General features: G+C 41.0%; 1 protein-coding gene across 1 annotated transcript in view; it reads right to left on the reverse strand.

Moving 5' to 3' along the window:
• itga10 (integrin, alpha 10) overlaps positions 1–16,339 on the reverse strand; it is a 28,841-nt gene extending 12,502 nt beyond the window's left edge. The window contains exons 1-7 of the mRNA XM_073485630.1: positions 16,288–16,339; positions 7,126–7,237; positions 6,905–7,014; positions 6,726–6,814; positions 5,124–5,238; positions 4,901–5,028; positions 4,136–4,284 (exon numbers count right to left, since the gene is read on the reverse strand). Coding sequence (XP_073341731.1) covers positions 4,136–4,284; positions 4,901–5,028; positions 5,124–5,238; positions 6,726–6,814; positions 6,905–7,014; positions 7,126–7,237; positions 16,288–16,339 — 755 coding nt within the window. The remainder of the gene's footprint in view (positions 1–4,135; positions 4,285–4,900; positions 5,029–5,123; positions 5,239–6,725; positions 6,815–6,904; positions 7,015–7,125; positions 7,238–16,287) is intronic.
• Between the last annotated feature and the right edge of the window lie 256 nt (positions 16,340–16,595).

The following is a 16,595-nucleotide window of genomic DNA, read 5'->3' on the forward strand; positions in this document are numbered from 1 at the left end:
CACACACACACACAAGCACACAGAACTGGGAAGAGTAGTCACTGCTAGTGAACTCAGTCATTTTCAGGCCCAACTCCAGCCCTTGCCTAAATATAACATCGTGGTCAGCCACAAGAAACTCAGAGTTAAAAACAACCGTTTCCCCTATGCAGTCTGCAAATTACACAGGGAGCCGAGAGGAGAAAACAGAGTAGAGGAGGAAAGTTACGGACAAATAGATGAGTGAACGACTGAAGGAGATGAGAAAAGAAAGATAGCAAACAGGTAACTAGTAAGTCTGATAAGACAAGAAAGGTAGCTAGCAAAAATGGAGAAAAACAGAAAAGACCAAAGGGGAAAGAAAGGGAGTGGGAATGCAAATTAAAAGAATGATAAAAGACAGTAAAATGAAGCCAAAAATAACAACTGAGAAGTGTTAATCCTGCTTTGATGTGGTATCAAGACTGTGTGATGTATACAGTCACATAAAAAAAGCGAGGGAAAGAGAGAAAAAGCTATATAAAAGCAGGAAGAAACGTGGTAGAGAACAGAACAGAGACAAAAAAGACAAGACAAGACGGACATAAACAGGTACGAGTGGAAGAATAAAAGAGGAACAGGAGGAAGCTATGAAAACTTAGGATGAAAGACACAAGTAGATAAGAAAGAGGGAAGGGGAGATAAAAGAGGAGAGAAAGTGAGTGGAGCTAATTGGGACGCCTGCCTGTATTTACAACCCATTTTATGGAGTCACAGCAGTGTGGTAATGACACGGCATGGCGGTCTGTGAGTGTACTTTTGTGCGTGTGTTTGTGTGTGGGTGAGTGAGTGAGAGCGTCTGAGACGGGTGGAGCAATATAAAAATCAGTGGCTAATCCAATTGTAGAGGGCTGTTTGATGTCTATGCATGAGTCTGTCAACTACTCTGCATTCAAACCAGTCAAACTTAACACTTTTTTTACATTATAAGCAAGGTTTTCTTTTAAAACTGTGTTAACACTGTTCTTTTAAAGGCTGAAGCAAAGCACTTTAAAAGACTATGTGTGCCATTTTGGGAAATTCACTCTTTTACTTTCTCACAGAGATTTAGATGAGAAGAATAATACCACTAGTATCAGGAAAAACTTCAGCAATAGAGTCTGAAGTATACTGGAGCACACGGATTAATGGTCCAATGTGTAAGAAAGATGATTTTTGAGCCTCATTACCAACTCTGCAAATACTGACGCTTTGGGATGGCAGCCGACCCAACCTACAATCCCAAAGCCTCAGTATTATACTCAAAAATCAACTTTCTTACAAATTGGACTTTTAATGCAACAAATTTTATTAAATGACTTTGATACCATGTGCCTCTTCGTCAGAGGTGGACTCTATTCCTGAGGTTTTTCCTGATACTAGGCGCTTTAAACTTCCTCCATTCATCAAGATCAATACCACTCTCATGTCATCATATGTAAAAATGAAGCTACAACCGTCAGCAATGCAATATTTTGCAAGTTGACTGATCTCAGTTTGAACTTCAGTTTAAACGTCAAGGAAATTAGTTGTTTGGAACATCCCTAATTAAAAAGAGCCAGTTGTTATGCCGTCTTACGATCACGACACCAATCGGTGTGTACCAATTGTCCACACAAAAACAAAATCATCAAAAAACTCCAGGGAGATATATTTAGGAGCTATTTTGGCTAAGTGCTTGGGTTTAGGGTTAAGTTTATAATAAGGACAAGGTTAGGGTAAAGGTCAAAGGTCAAACATGCAGGGAGCAGGGTTAAAGTCGAGGTTCGGGGAGCCAAGGAATGAATGTCAGCCCTGGTAAGTATAGTTATACGGTGTGTGTATGGTGTGAGCCCTTAATATGTGTGTATGTGTTCATTCATGTATGTACTGTAAGTGTATGCGTGTGTGTTTTTACAGCTGCAGGAGTATGACTTGGCTGACCAGGCTGGGTCAGTCTGTGCCACACCTGCAGTCATGCTGAGCCAGCAGCCAACTAGTCCAGCTCAGCTAATCTCAGTGTTTTTATACCCCGTCACTTTGCTGCCGAGTGCCAGTGCTGCTATCTGTCCATCTGTACTGTATGTGTGTGTGTGTGTGTGTGTGTGTGTGTGTGTGAGGGAGAGAGAGAGAGAGAGAGAGAGAGAGAGAGAGAGAGAGAGAGAGAGAGAGTCAAAACAGAAGTTCTTCAGTTATTTCAAAAACTGTATCCCCCCGTTTGATTTTTCTTTCTCTGACGCACACACTTGAGAAAACATTCACTTTTGCGATTTCAAAATGACTCCTCAGTTTCTTGTTTTTGTCCTGAGCACTGATGAGTCTACTGATCTGACCAGGTGGGAGAGGTGAAGTAGTGTCTGGATTTCCCATCACTGGTGTTTTAATGGCACAGTTACACTTTTTTACTGGCTCCATTTTCCAGTCACTGCTACTAACTACCTTTTAAACATTCCTCCTTAACTCCTACAACTTTTTACCTTTAAATGTACCAGAAAACAGGAACTCTCCAATTACCTGCATGCATCAGAGTGTGTGTGTGTGTGTGTGTGTGTGTGTGTGTGTGTGTGTGTGTGTGTGTGTGTGTGTGTGTGTGTGTGTGTGCGCGCGTCTCCAAGATACACATCCCAAAATGGAAGCCGTGGCCACACATCAGGTCTGGGTGTGGTGCTCTATGTGGGTATGACTTTAATAAAGCAGGAATTTTATTTTGAAAAGAAAGATATTTTAAGACTGAGGTTTTCATTAAGCCACTGAACCTCAACCTATAGATCTGTTTCTTTAGACTTGGGTTACCAGCTTAAATACCCCCAACATACTTCTGCAAAGAAAAGCCATGAAGGTGATGACAACAGTACAGCCAGGAGTAGGTTAAAGAAGAGTATTTTAAAGATGGTCGGGGCATTTTGTCAGGGTTTTATTATCTAAATATCTCTGCTCAGTAACTGGTAATTGCACATGCTTCCAAATAGAACTTTATTAACTTAAAAATAATATTTGCTAAAAGAACCTTCTCTAATTTAAATCTGCATTAACAGCAGAACAAGCTGTAAAAACAACACTGGCGTATTATCTTCTACTAAAGTTGATATGGCAAACATGTTAACGAATGTGTCAATGACACATCCAGCAGGCGCAGAGCAACATCCTTCCTCATTCCTGTCCTTCATGACGACAAACTTTTGTATCTGTAATCATGAAAGTACCCCCCTAGTGTTCAACACGAGGAAATGCATTTTTTATGGATGGATAAAAACGCCACAGCAAGCATGGGAGAGAATCTTGTATTCTCTGATTTTATATGGTACATTATCGAGATAAAACATGACCAACAATGCATGGAGACAAATAAGTGAAGACGTTGAACTGCCTGACTGATTAACCACAATGCATGCACTCTAACTTATATATGTTACACAGTGAACATGCATACCAAGGTTAGCTAATGTTATGATGACAAGTGACAAGATTTATCAACGTAGTCTAGTCGAGCAAATTAAAAATTTTGGCAAAATCCAATAATCACTTTCCTTGTCACTGTTTATGGTCTCCACCAACTCCCGGGGAAGATATCTGGCACTTTAGCTACTAAATGATCCACTATGTTCACCAGCTAGTTCCTAATTGTGTCTGTCTGCTGTTTGATGCAGGGCAAGTAGTATACAGTGGGTTTGATAGAGATTTTTCAGTGGAAACAGCTGCCGGGTTTGGCTGGAAACAAGTTTGATGAGAGAGTGAACCAGAGCAGTTGCCAAAAGTTGCTGGCCGTAAAACCAAAACAATGACCTTTAAGATGCTAAAACACTGAACAGAGTTGAGGATTTATCATAATAATATGCGTGTTTTTCCACTATGCTCATTTATATATATATATACACAAATTGATTGAAGCAACTTCAAGTATCCCATGTTATACTTGTTCAACTTATCCTTGTCTGATCGCTTGGTTAGCCATAAATCAAAAGCAGCCTGAGACTAGAAGAAAATAGACCTGATTGATTTTATTACAATAAGTTAAACAGTAATATATTTAGAGAAAATCCTGAAGAATGTTATGCCAATATCTAAACATTCAGACAGTTTCCAGTTCGCCAGCCAAGTAGGTTTTAGTACAAAGAACATCAGCCAGTAAGAATGAAGTATCAGTGATTGACAGGCCTACCAGGCCATGTGGATGGCATATGCAGTGCGCGTCTCCCGTCCCTCCTGTCTGCTGATGTTCTTGGCGGCCTCCACCACCTCCTGTGTGGTCTGGTAGTCCTTCAGAGACCACTCATGAACTGCTACCTCGCCATACTGCAGTATACCAACCTGAATGTGCACACAAACGCACAGAAAAAACACTCAAGCATTTCGGCGATGCCATATGTTCATGGTTGTGCTGGTTCATAGTTGTGGAAAGCAACATCTGAGACTCTTGTTTCTCGGGTGAACTATCTCTTTAAGTACCAATCCTGTTCTTAAAGCAAACAGTGCACTTGGGGAATTTTTGAATTCATTCAAAAACCAGAGGTATTTCCTCTTCACCTCACATTGCCTGCTACCCCTTACCCCCCACCCTCCCTTTTCAAAACCCAATCTTCCCTCTCACTCCTCTTGTTGTTTAGCTCAGAATAATGTCCCAGGACCCCCAGCCCCCCTCTCCAACTTCCACTCCTCCTAAACCTCAAGCTAGCTCGGCTCATGTCCCTTTACATTACTAAAGCAATTCATTCTGGTCATAATTTGCCAAATTGGTCCTTTTATATGTGTCACTCTATGTATGTTTTCACTCAAGGGACTAGCTTGTCTTACTATCTTGGCCAACAGTTGAGGGGTTCCAGCGGTTTAAATAGGAGACTCACTCAAATTCAAAACCACAACTTTCCATTACCAATGTAAATAATATTTATAGGCAGTGCAACCACACATCGACTTGTACTTTTACCTGCATCTGGTCCGAGCTGATGTGGAACTTGCTGAGGATGTTGCTGAGGAAGTTCTGGACCTCATACCAGGGGTAGATACTGTTGGAGCCATCCAGCACGATCACAATGTCCATGTATGTCGAGCACCCTGCCATATGTGGGAGTTTAAAAATATTTGGTTAGCTAAAGCAGGCATGTGCAGCATGTTTCTCCTCCTCAATGTGTGTGCCAATATGTGGTTACTTTGCGCTGTTGGAGCGATGGTCTCTCTTGGTTCTAGGTCATCGCTGACAGAGGCACAGATGCCGGTGCTGAACATAGACGTACCACACTCTTGAGACCACAGAGGGGCACATGCCTGCCAAACACACACACACAAACACATATACATCAGCATCTGTCTTACAGGTGAAGCAATTCTGGGAGAATCTACAGTCAATTTGAGTGGTTTATATTTATAAGTGTTTGTGTTCAGCTCACAAGGCCTGTAGGTGGTTTTCAGTTATTATCAAAGGGTTTAAACACGTAGACGAAAGTAGTCGGTTGACCCACAAATAAACACAGAAAAAAAGGCTAAATGTGGGCAGACAGGGAAAACAACTCATAAGAGGGAATAAGTCATGGAAAAACTACAATAGTGTGGTTTGGTGGATAGAAAAATGAGGGAGAGTCAGAGAGAGAGAGACTATTGTTGACATGTTGGCAGTCAGTGTTGTCATGAGTGGTTTAACAGAGCTGGAACACCAGACCAGTAAGGCAATTTAAATCTGATTGTGCTAAATGTAGGGGGGTGAGTGTGGGGTTGGGGAGGGGGCCACCATATAAAAATATTTCTGTCTTCAAAGCCGTTTATTTGGCTTTCATACCAAGAGGGAGGAATTAGGGGGAGAGCGCGGAAAGAGGAGATAAAAGGGAAACTCGCACACGCAGCAGCAGAGAGACAAAAGAGAGACAGAAAGTGGGGTGAACTGGGGGTAGGACGAGAGAAAGAGAAACATCCTGGTTTTGCTCGCCCTGTCATTATAGACGGGTTTCTCCTCAGGCACACAGACAGGCAGAGAAGAAGGGATGGAGTGAGGAATGGAAGGAGGGAAAAAGCAGGAGAGGTGCTATGGCTTTTGGTAGGTCTGTCATTAACAAAGGGCCGGAGACGCATTCCGATCCTGTTATAGACCTGACCACTGGGGTTAAGATAAACACACACACACATACACACTAAAATGGGCTAAGCTGGATGGCGTTCGTGAACTGTACACGACTCCACACCCGAAGCAGCAGTAAAAACCTGGCTGAATCCAAAACACGCAACAGCAGTACACTGGCTTGACGCATACACAAACAAACAGGCACAGGAACATAGACACGGTAACTAACATACAAACAAACATACAAAACACACACTTCTGCTTAATGGCCCAGGCTGAAGTGTGTTCCTCTGCAATGTAGAAGCCTCAAAACTGGAGAAATCAAGTTTAGAGAGCAACAGCAAGATGTCCGTATGAGAGTTAAAGACTTGAGATATGAGACTCGAGTTTGCACTTAGGCTGGCACTCAACTGCTCCGAGACAAATGAATACATTTGGATTCTACAAGTGATTAATCAGTCCATGTGTCTGACTTGTGTGCATATGAAACTCCAAAATGGTCTCCAGGAAGTGTGGGATCAGTGAACCGCACTTGGTCACTTCTAAAGTCAAATAAAAACATACCAACAGAGCTGATTCATTAAAATTCTGTCAAACAAACACAACCTGGTCTCACCACATCCCTTCAGGCTTCAAACACAACCCAAATGCCCACGAAGCAAAAATAAAAAGTCTTGTTTTTAGTGTTAAAACCACATACCAGGAAGCCATCAGGTGAGTCTGGAGTGAGCGTCATTCCCAGGTGAGAGTTCCTCAGGTTCTTTGAAACGTTCTGGAGAGCAGTCTCACCTGAGATGGACAAACAGATTAGTTTAAACTTGACAGATTTTATTTTTCCCTGAGGAGAGTTGATTTGTTAAAATTATTTGTTTCTCTCACCTAGATTCACTTTGCTGCAATTTGCGTTCCTCTCCTCTCCCACAACACATTTGTACACGTCTCCTTTCCTGTTGTTTGGCGGCCCGTCCCAGGGAGCACCAACCAGCATCCTTTAACAGTCATTTATCGTCAAGACATCATTAAACATCTTCTTTGTGTACAAATTAGGACTGTTTACTTATTTCTCTTTCTCTGTCATTTGCTCATTGACAAACACTTACGATTTTTCTCCGTCTGATTCATGTTGTAAAACAGAGAAGCCAAACAGAGCGTCCTCTGGACCGGTGAAAATCCGCGGATGCTTTACATCTATGTTAAAACACTGACACAACTCTGAAAGACATCAAACAAGAGATCATTACACAAAGGACAAAGTTTAAAAAAGACAACATGTTTTATTTTTTTTTTTTTTTTTAAATTGGCATCAGAGTTTGATACTGAACCCTGTACTTTTAACAGTACCGACGGAATTGTGTCAGTACTACAAAGAACCAGCTCATGTCACCTAAAAATGTGCAAAATTTCCGTACCTTAGAACACATACAGGTGAAAGAGTTACTTATAGAAGAGAAAGACATAAGGAGAGAAAGAGAGAGCGAGCAAGAGACTATGTCACCCCTGCTACTTGTTCACGACACAGTAAGTCAGGGCAATGGTGGGCCAAAATTGGTCACAAATGTGGTTAGACTGTCCGAAACTTGATGTAGACAACACTCGCTGCAGTATTAATAATATGAAATGCAAAGCTCGCCAGGGAAACACGTTTTTTCCAACCTTAAAGCAACTTCACGAAAATTAAAAGGAGGGAACTGGATGTCAAGGGAAAGGTTTGCTATGTGCTTATATAGTTAGATGAGAGGATTGATACCTCTCCTACATTTGTCCATTTATTACAAAGCTACAGCCAGCAGCTAGCAAACTTAGCTTAGCATAAAAACTGGATACACGGGGTAAGAGCTAGCCTTGCTTTGTCTGAAGATAACAAAATCTGCCTACCAGCACATCGGAAGCATCACAACCTAAGGCATTATATCTTGTTTGTTTTATCCATACAAAAACAGAAGTGTAAATACGACAAATAACTCTTAAAGGATGTTATACTGTATGCTGACCTACTTTTGAGTATTCATCTTACTGTGCAGTATCAAGACGTAAAGAATACGACTATTTCCGCAAGCCATTATAGAATTTGTGAAAAACATGAAAAACATGGAGCTGCAAGCTGTGTGTACACCTACAGTGCAGAGTCAGATTATCATTTCCCCACTTGGCCTTAGGAGAGGGGATGGGGGGAAGAAGAAGAGGGATTGAAAAATATGGATAAACAGAGTGACCAAAGGCAACCTCTGAGGAAAAAGGGAGTTCAGTCTGAGGGGAAAGAGGTAGAGGAGAGGGGAGAGAAGAGGCAAGGCAGGGAAGGGTGTGGGTTAGAAAAACTATGGAGTATAGTAAGCCTCCTGTTATGACACACAAGCCTACCCTTCATACAACCAGAGAGAGAGAGTAAGAGGTGAGGGAGACACAGAGAAGACAGAGAGCAACAAGATGGTAGTCAGACAGTCCACTGAGTTGTGAACATTTAGGTGTAAACAGAAGCATGAAAACATGCTCCAACTGGAAAAATAAATGGAGGACAGCTTATTTTTTTTACAGTCTGAAGGAGAAAGTCCAAATATGCTTTTCTAAGACAAGAAAAAATAAAATGAAGGTAAATTATTACACTCATTCATAGGTTAAATGTTTCCTGTTATGCTAATCAGAGTGGAACTGCATGAACAAATTAAGTTTACTGAGATCTTTTATAATTTGAAATAAATCTGGAAGAATTTAAGGATTAATGATTTGCTAGCAGATCTTCACAACAGTAACAAGTCGCATATCTCTTATCTTGCATATGTCAGTGTCAAGAGGTTGTCTCCATTTTCTTCATAACCAACCTATCATATATTAACTCACATACCTTTTTGTAACACTTTTTACTAAAGATATTTATTCTTAATGGATAACAAGACTAAGATATTTATTCTTAATGGATAACAAGACTAAGAGTGCTACAGCTCTGCTTTGAGCTATATGCTAAGCATGCTAACATGCTCCCAGTGACAATACTAATATCTTGATTTTTGACACTAACTTAGTTTAGTTTGTTAGCATTCTAAAATGTGCTACTCAGCGCTAAACACAAAGTGTGATTGTGGCTGATGGTCAAGTCAAGAACCAAGTATTGAATAACTAGAAATTTTAACCTGATGATGTCACTAGATGAAAAGACATCCTGAGGTGAACATGAACATGTGTACCAAGTTCCATGGAAATAGATCCTGTAGCTGTTGAGACATGTAAATCTCATAGTAACACTAGAGAAATGTCAGGGAATCACTAGTCATTAAGATTCATCTTCTGGGGATCACAATTGTCGGTAAAAAATGTAATGGCAATCTTTCCAATAGTTGTTGAGATATTTCAGTCTGGTACAGACTGGACAGACCAACAAACTAAAGCTGTAATGGTTAGGCAATTAATAGATTAGTCAATCGAAAGCAAAAATGTCAAACATTTGCAAGTTTCAGCTCCTTAAATGTGAGGAGTTGCTGCTTTTCTTTGTCATTTGTGAAAGTAAATGAAGAGTCTTCAGGTTTTGGACTGTTAGTTGGACAAAAGAAACTATCTCAAGATGTTACTTTGGGCTTTGGGAAATTGTGAAAAACACTTTTCACGATTTTTTCACTGAAGAAATATTCACAAAAATAATCAGCAGTTTAACTGACAATAAAATTAATCCTTAGTTGCAGCCCTACTACAGACAGACATCGCCATCCATGAAGCCATGATGCTGGAATGGCAAAAAAAAAGTTTAAAGCAAAATACAAAAACACCTAACTGTGTGTTATCTTACAAATCTGTGTGTTAAAGGTGAGGTGGGCGATTCTGGAGAAACAGAAAGATTGAGTGTTGAGTCTCATTTCCTGGTTATCATACATCAGCTTTTTGGGTTTGTGGTTTGGTGTAAGTAACAAAAACAATGACCCAAAACGTCCATATACGTCAACCTGGGAATGAATCAACTATCTTTCTCCAGAATCACTCACCCCACCTTTCTATGAATAATCTGGTTCTTAGAACAACAGCCAGAAGAAATGGACTACTGACCGACTTTTGGTTCACACTTGGATCAAACCTTGTATTAAAATGTATAAAAATGCAAAGTATACCATGCAGATCACTTTACATTTTTCCTGTTGCTGCACAAGGGTTAGCTGATGAGGTCAGTGGCAGACAGGAAATAAACTGTCTTTGCTACTTCCTATAAATGCACATTTCCACTTAAATTAAAGAGCATTATCATGTTGTATTTTCATTTCAGGCTCAGAAACACTATGACATTCTTGTCAGATGGTATTTAACTCGTCCCACTTGTATTATCTACTGTATGTTATTTGTGTCCCTGAAAAGCAGGGTGTGTTGGATGTGTTCTGTTAAAATAAATTTGACTTGACGTGTAATTTAGCAGCATCTGGGGGGCATCTACAGTAACTCTCATGCATAACTCAGTGATTCTACTGGAGTAAAAGAAGTCGAAGATGGGGAACAAGACCAGAGCACTGCTGCTGTGATTACACATCAGTTACTCACACACTTGTATACAGATACTTCCCCACTAATACACACTGACACACACACACAGTCATTTACCTTGGCCAGGCCAATCAGAGGGGGATTCCATTTGGTTTTGAGAGGGAAACTAGATACGTTCACTGTTTCTCTTCCATCTCTGCTCCTGGTTTTCTCACATACTCTTGTTTCTTCTACCTGCTCTTTCATTTTTCTGTTTCGCACAGATGTTTTTATTGTAATATCATTGAATTTTCAGTCTAGTTTCTTCTTTTCTTGGACTCAGATTTACTCACTGAAGAAGCTGCTAGCAGCATGGCTCTGGGGATGGCAATGTCATTCTGTCGCTTAGTCCACCATTTTGTTCCAGACTGAAACATCTCAACATATATTTGATGGATTGCCATACAATTTTGAGCAGACTTCCATGCTTCCCAAAGGATGAATCCTCTAGAGCCATCAGCAGGTCCAATTTTGCAGTTATTGTGTGAAATATCTAACTCTATCTCCTCTATGGTTTGGCATAAAATTCATGGTCCCATGAAGATGAAGACTACCGACTTTGGAGATGCCCTGGACTTTTGTCTATTTGTGATTTTCACAACAGTGGTTGCCAGTTAAATGTCTTAACAACTATTGTTGGATGAATTGCCATGGATATGGTTAAGATTCATGTTCCCTAGAGGATGAGTTGTAATTACTTTGCCGATCCCTTTAACTTTTCATCAAGCCCCACGATCAAATCAAAATTATACGTCGTCATATACTTTGATTAATCACTAAACACCTGCATAACAAACAACAATCCCATTAGCCTCTTTGTGTTTAGTGCTAATTAGTAAATGTTAGCATTAGAGCCATATCAATACATCCGTTGGCTGATTGTAACAATACAGAATGATATAGGCTCTCGGTATCTGCTTATATGTTGTCTAACAGGTGCTGATATGAAAACTTTTTAACAAAGCATAATTCAGAAAAAGATGCTTGGATTAATTTCTATTTATCAAACTCCCAGTGAAGTTCATTGTGTCGGTGCGCTGACATCATTTTGGATGAAAATGTTTATTGCTAAACTGTAAAATATCCTGCCACCATTATATATGTGCAGTATCTTTGTGTTTGATAACCACCTTTAAGGAATCATTGGAAAACTCCATGGTTATGTATATAATCTGTGTGGATATCAGAATTGTTTTACTCCCTCTCTCGGTATCGCTCTAAAAATTTGGTCAGGCCCTAGTTAGCATGCTAACATGCTTAACTAAGATGGCGGACATGGTAACCATTATGCCTGCTTAGCAACAGCATGTTAGCATTGTCAATGTGAGCATGTTAGCATGGACACATAGCTTTTAACTCAAAGCACTACTGTGTCTAAGTAGAGCCACACAGAGCCACTACTGTAACTGTAGACTAAATCCTGTTTCTGCTCATCTTGCAGTTCTGTATGAGCTTCCAACTATTTCAATGTCCAAGCCTCCAGTGACTCTGATGAAATTCAGCCATCAATCTGATTCTACACAGATGTGTATCAGACTTCTCTAATGGGAATACGCAAGGATAGAGTAATTCCTTAAAACTAAACCATCCATTTTCATGGCCAGAGTGAACAAGTTATACTCTACTTTTCTCTCCCACCACCCTTCTTTTACACAGCACAGTAAAATGTTTCTCTCTTTTCTTGTGGCAACATCACCCACTCTCTCCGAGTCCAAGTTTCTTCCCGCAACAAACCAGGCCTCCGACAACAACCGCTGCTACTGATTTTCTCTGTCATTCTCCTATTTCACTCATTCTCTCATAAACCATAAATTGCTTCTTTCTTTTACCCCCTCTCCAATAACACACACAAACACACACAGACACACTGTAACTCTACCACAAGGCCCCCTCTCCGTTCCCAACCCCTCCGACTCCCACAAAACTGTACCATCTCTCTCTGTTTTCCCTGTCCTGTCCTCCCTCTTCTGGTTCCATTTACATTGGGGTTTATATATGACACTGTATCCGCAGCCTGTTTGACCACCCATCGCCATGACAACTGGCGGCAAACATTTATCATGGCAAACTGGGTCCAGATTCTCTCAACCACACGTTCGGCTCTGGGTGCTACTACTGCTGGATGGTTGTGATTGTGTAGAATATGTGTGTGCACATGTTGAGGGACAGAAACTGAACTTGACATTACGATGTTTAGGATACTATAGAGACATGCCAGCACTTATAGCAGTATACAGAGTCGTTGATATATGTTATTTTAATTGGACTAACATTAAGTTTCTCTCTCTCGTTGTCTGTATCTGTCTCTTTAATTTACATCCCTGACTTATATCACCTCTGTGAAATGTTCTGCAGTAAAAATGTCTGCTGCTCGACTGTCTGTTTCTATCATCTTCATTTAATCGACTCATGTTTCCCATGCATCCCCCTCATTCACCTCTTCTCACCCTCTTTCACAGATTTTCTCTCCATTATCTGTTCTGTTCTCATCTCTGTCCCCCTCTCGTGGGGAATGGGGGAGGAAGATGAGGGGGAGTAGGAATGAAAGTCAGCGAATTATGGGAGAGTAAAAAAAAAAAACAAAGATAGCTGGGAGAATAATAGCGAAAATTTATGAATGACTGGTGAAACGCACACACACACACACACACACACACACACACACACACACACACACACACACACACACACACACACACACCTGTGTTCGACATCTCAGTAAAAGCATAACAGGGTGTAACAGACATGAGAAGCCTGCTGCCTGCATCAGGGGAGCTCTGCTGAAACCATTAACATTACACACATACTCACTCACCTACATGCTCATGTATGACACATAAAGAGGCTAGCAAACTCACACACATGCAGAAACACTTTCACTGAGATCACATCAGCTACCGTATAAATTAAGTCAAAGTTTACGGAGAGAAAAAGGAGAAAAATTACACCCTGCATGCTTGATTTGAACATATGAATGAGGGCAATGTGTAAAACCTAACCACAGGCAACATTAGGTGTGTGTACATGTGTGTACAAGTATGTGGTGCAATTAACCTTAATCCTTGATGCATTCCATGTTCAAGCATATTGCATAGCATGAAAACTGGCTGCATGAATAACGGTCCTTCTGTATACATGATTAAATTTGGCACAAATGCCAACATCTTAATCCATTAACTTCAGAGAGACTGTGTTTGTGTGTGTGGCTATGGTCAGTGGTTAAGGTTAGGGTTGGGCCGATATGAGATATTATCGAATATCACAATATCTGCTGTCATATGCTATATTTATAACAGCTGTTACTGCATTCGTGGGCTTTTATTTTGAGAAGAAAATGCACACTGAACTGTCATGGCAGCGGAGGCAACGTACGTTGATATTGGTAAGTTGGGAATGAGCTCGGGTTGGCAGAGACTACAGGTTAATTGGCCTGATATAGTGGCATATAACAGACAGACATGGCAGACTCAGTTTCTAAGAAGAACACTAGCTGAAGTTTGGCAATATTTCTGGTTTAAAGTGGGAGAAAATGGCGAGCCAAGCCTACGCAAGGTGAGGGTGTGGTTAAAATTACGGTTAGGCACGTAATGGCTATGGTTAGGGTAAGGCTCCAGGAAATGAATGAGTCAATGAGCAAATGATAAGTTTATGTAATTTCAGTGACATAAGTAAGATTCTGTGGTGTGTGTGTTTGTGTGTGTGTGTGTACTTACAGCAATTTTTTTTTAGACCTTGAAAGTGAGGACATTTTCACCAGTCCTCACTTCTGGACAGACGCGCAAAGGACTGTTAAAGGTTTTTTTTTAACATATGGCTTGCTCCATATCTCACCTATACACCCGTATCAGGCCCAACAGTGGCAAAAAAGCTGTTTGAATTAGAGTTTGTAACTTCCTGGAAAATCATAAAAAATGTTGATGACTCATCCTGCACTCGGGGGCATATATTAATTTTTTGTCCAATAAACACTTGTTTATTTAATGACGCTGCCATGGATGTAGGAAAAAGAAATGCTGTCAGAGCTGAGTGAACAACTTTATAACTTTATGAAGTGATTGTGGTGAAACTGGGTTATGTTTTATTGAGCAAATATTTTTTGGTTTTCCCTCTCCTGCAACTCTGGACAGATAGCTAAAGTAACTGCTGACAAACATACTGATTCTCCATGAATGGCTCTGGACCGGGGCCGTACGTGGCCTTCAACAACATTGACAGAGTAGGTTTTTATGCTAAAGTAAGTGCTAACTGCTGCTAAATTTAACATTTGCTGACGTTAGCTGGTTAACTTGTTAAGCGGTCCTATTGGCTGACTCAGCACTGCGATGCCAATAGCCAAAGCTGGCAAGAAAACAATCTTGGTACTGTATTTCCTGTCATCACACTGGCTTCCGTCTTCTCTGAGGCTGTGTTATGTCCCGGTCCAGCCATGTTCAATGGAAGCTGCCAGGTGGGGAGAGGCAGCATTGGCGTCTTGGTGGTTAGGTGATGGGGCGCGTGACCTACATTCCACGCTATTGGCTGCTGCATTTTGTACAGGAAACACGCAACAATGCCAAAGCAAATAGCATTCTATTAGCCGTTTCATGGGAACATTTAAGACTTTGTTTAGAGGTTAAGTCAGAATTAGGTTAAGGTTAGGGCAAGGGTGGGGTTAGGCATTTAGTTGCGATGGTTAAGGTGACGGGTAAGGGGCTGGAGAATGCATGCAATCATGTCAAAGAGCGTCCTCACAAGGACAGAAGTACAAATGTGTCTTTGTGTGTGTGATTCAGAGCAGGTACAAAGTTAACATAATATCTCAGCCTATGGATCTCACTTTACTTCACGGCCCCATGCCATAATTCAGTAATTAAACCCTTATCAGCTGCGTAAACACTTATTTTGGTAGACAACAATGGTCTTTTTCTTTGGTTTCTTGCTGGTGAGCAGGAATGGCTCAATGAGGTGTGTGAGGCTGCTCTACCTCAGTGAACATGAGTACAGAAGGGGAAGCTGATGTTCATGCTCCATGGAGAAAACACACATGGCACAGACGCCTTATTAGGGGGAACTTTAGACATCAAGTCTAAGCGATGGGAATCGCTGATACGGACGATGAGGTTGAGTTACACAGCTGCCAGGGTCAGAGGGTGTCAGCTGAAAGAGGAGATGAACCAGTAACCTTTTGACAGAGGATACATGCCAATATATCTGATCACTCCAAACATCTCCTGGTAGCTGGAGGCCTCCAACGAGAATGAAATATTTGCTCAACACTGACAAAACTGATAGATTTACTAAAGGATCGGACATTGAACCAAAAACCATTACTTGGCTGGACTCATGCGTAACTTCCTATACCTTTGAACTTTTTGGCAAATGGAGTGTGGCCATATGTTTTAATATGCCTGCTTCTCTCCTCTCCAGCACACAGTCATGTTAGGAATGTCTTCATGGTCAGTCGCTTACTGTCTCACAGAATAAAGCTCTTTGGGACTCAAGGAGGCACGTGTGGCATTATTACACACATGTTGTCCATTAAAGTGCAAAGGTTGAGCAGGTTAATGAGCATATCACCCAGAGAGACAGAGCTGGAGGACAAGAGAGCAACTCGGAAGTGAAAAGGCATCAATCATGGACAAGAGGTTGAGTTTAGTTCCGCAAAGTTCAAGATTCCTGTTGCTGTTCAGACTCTAATTATCATTAAGCAGTTTCATCTTATTCTAATGTGTTAAAACAAAATGTCTTAACCCAAATATAACAAAAAATGAATGTTAGGTAGTTCTTACCTTTAAGAAGGAGGATGAGCTCCAGGCACAACAGGTATTTACGCAGCTCCATTTATAAAAACTGAATGAAAGCAGAGTCTCTCGTCTATTTTTTTCTTCCTTTTTTTTTCTGTTTACAAAGTGGTCTCCCCTGAGCTGTTGGAAATGTAGCGCATCGGCGTCCACCACACACACACATAAACACACAGGCTTTTTCAGCTCTCTCTTTCCCCAAGAGATGCGTAAAATCCGGTCAAACGGTGCTGCAGTGGCATGTCTGCTGCTGTGTGTGTGGGGGCTCAACTCAGGACGTTTACAAAAGTTGTTAA

Source organism: Pagrus major, chromosome 17, assembly GCF_040436345.1.
Source record: "Pagrus major chromosome 17, Pma_NU_1.0".
Classification (NCBI taxonomy): domain Eukaryota; kingdom Metazoa; phylum Chordata; class Actinopteri; order Spariformes; family Sparidae; genus Pagrus; species Pagrus major.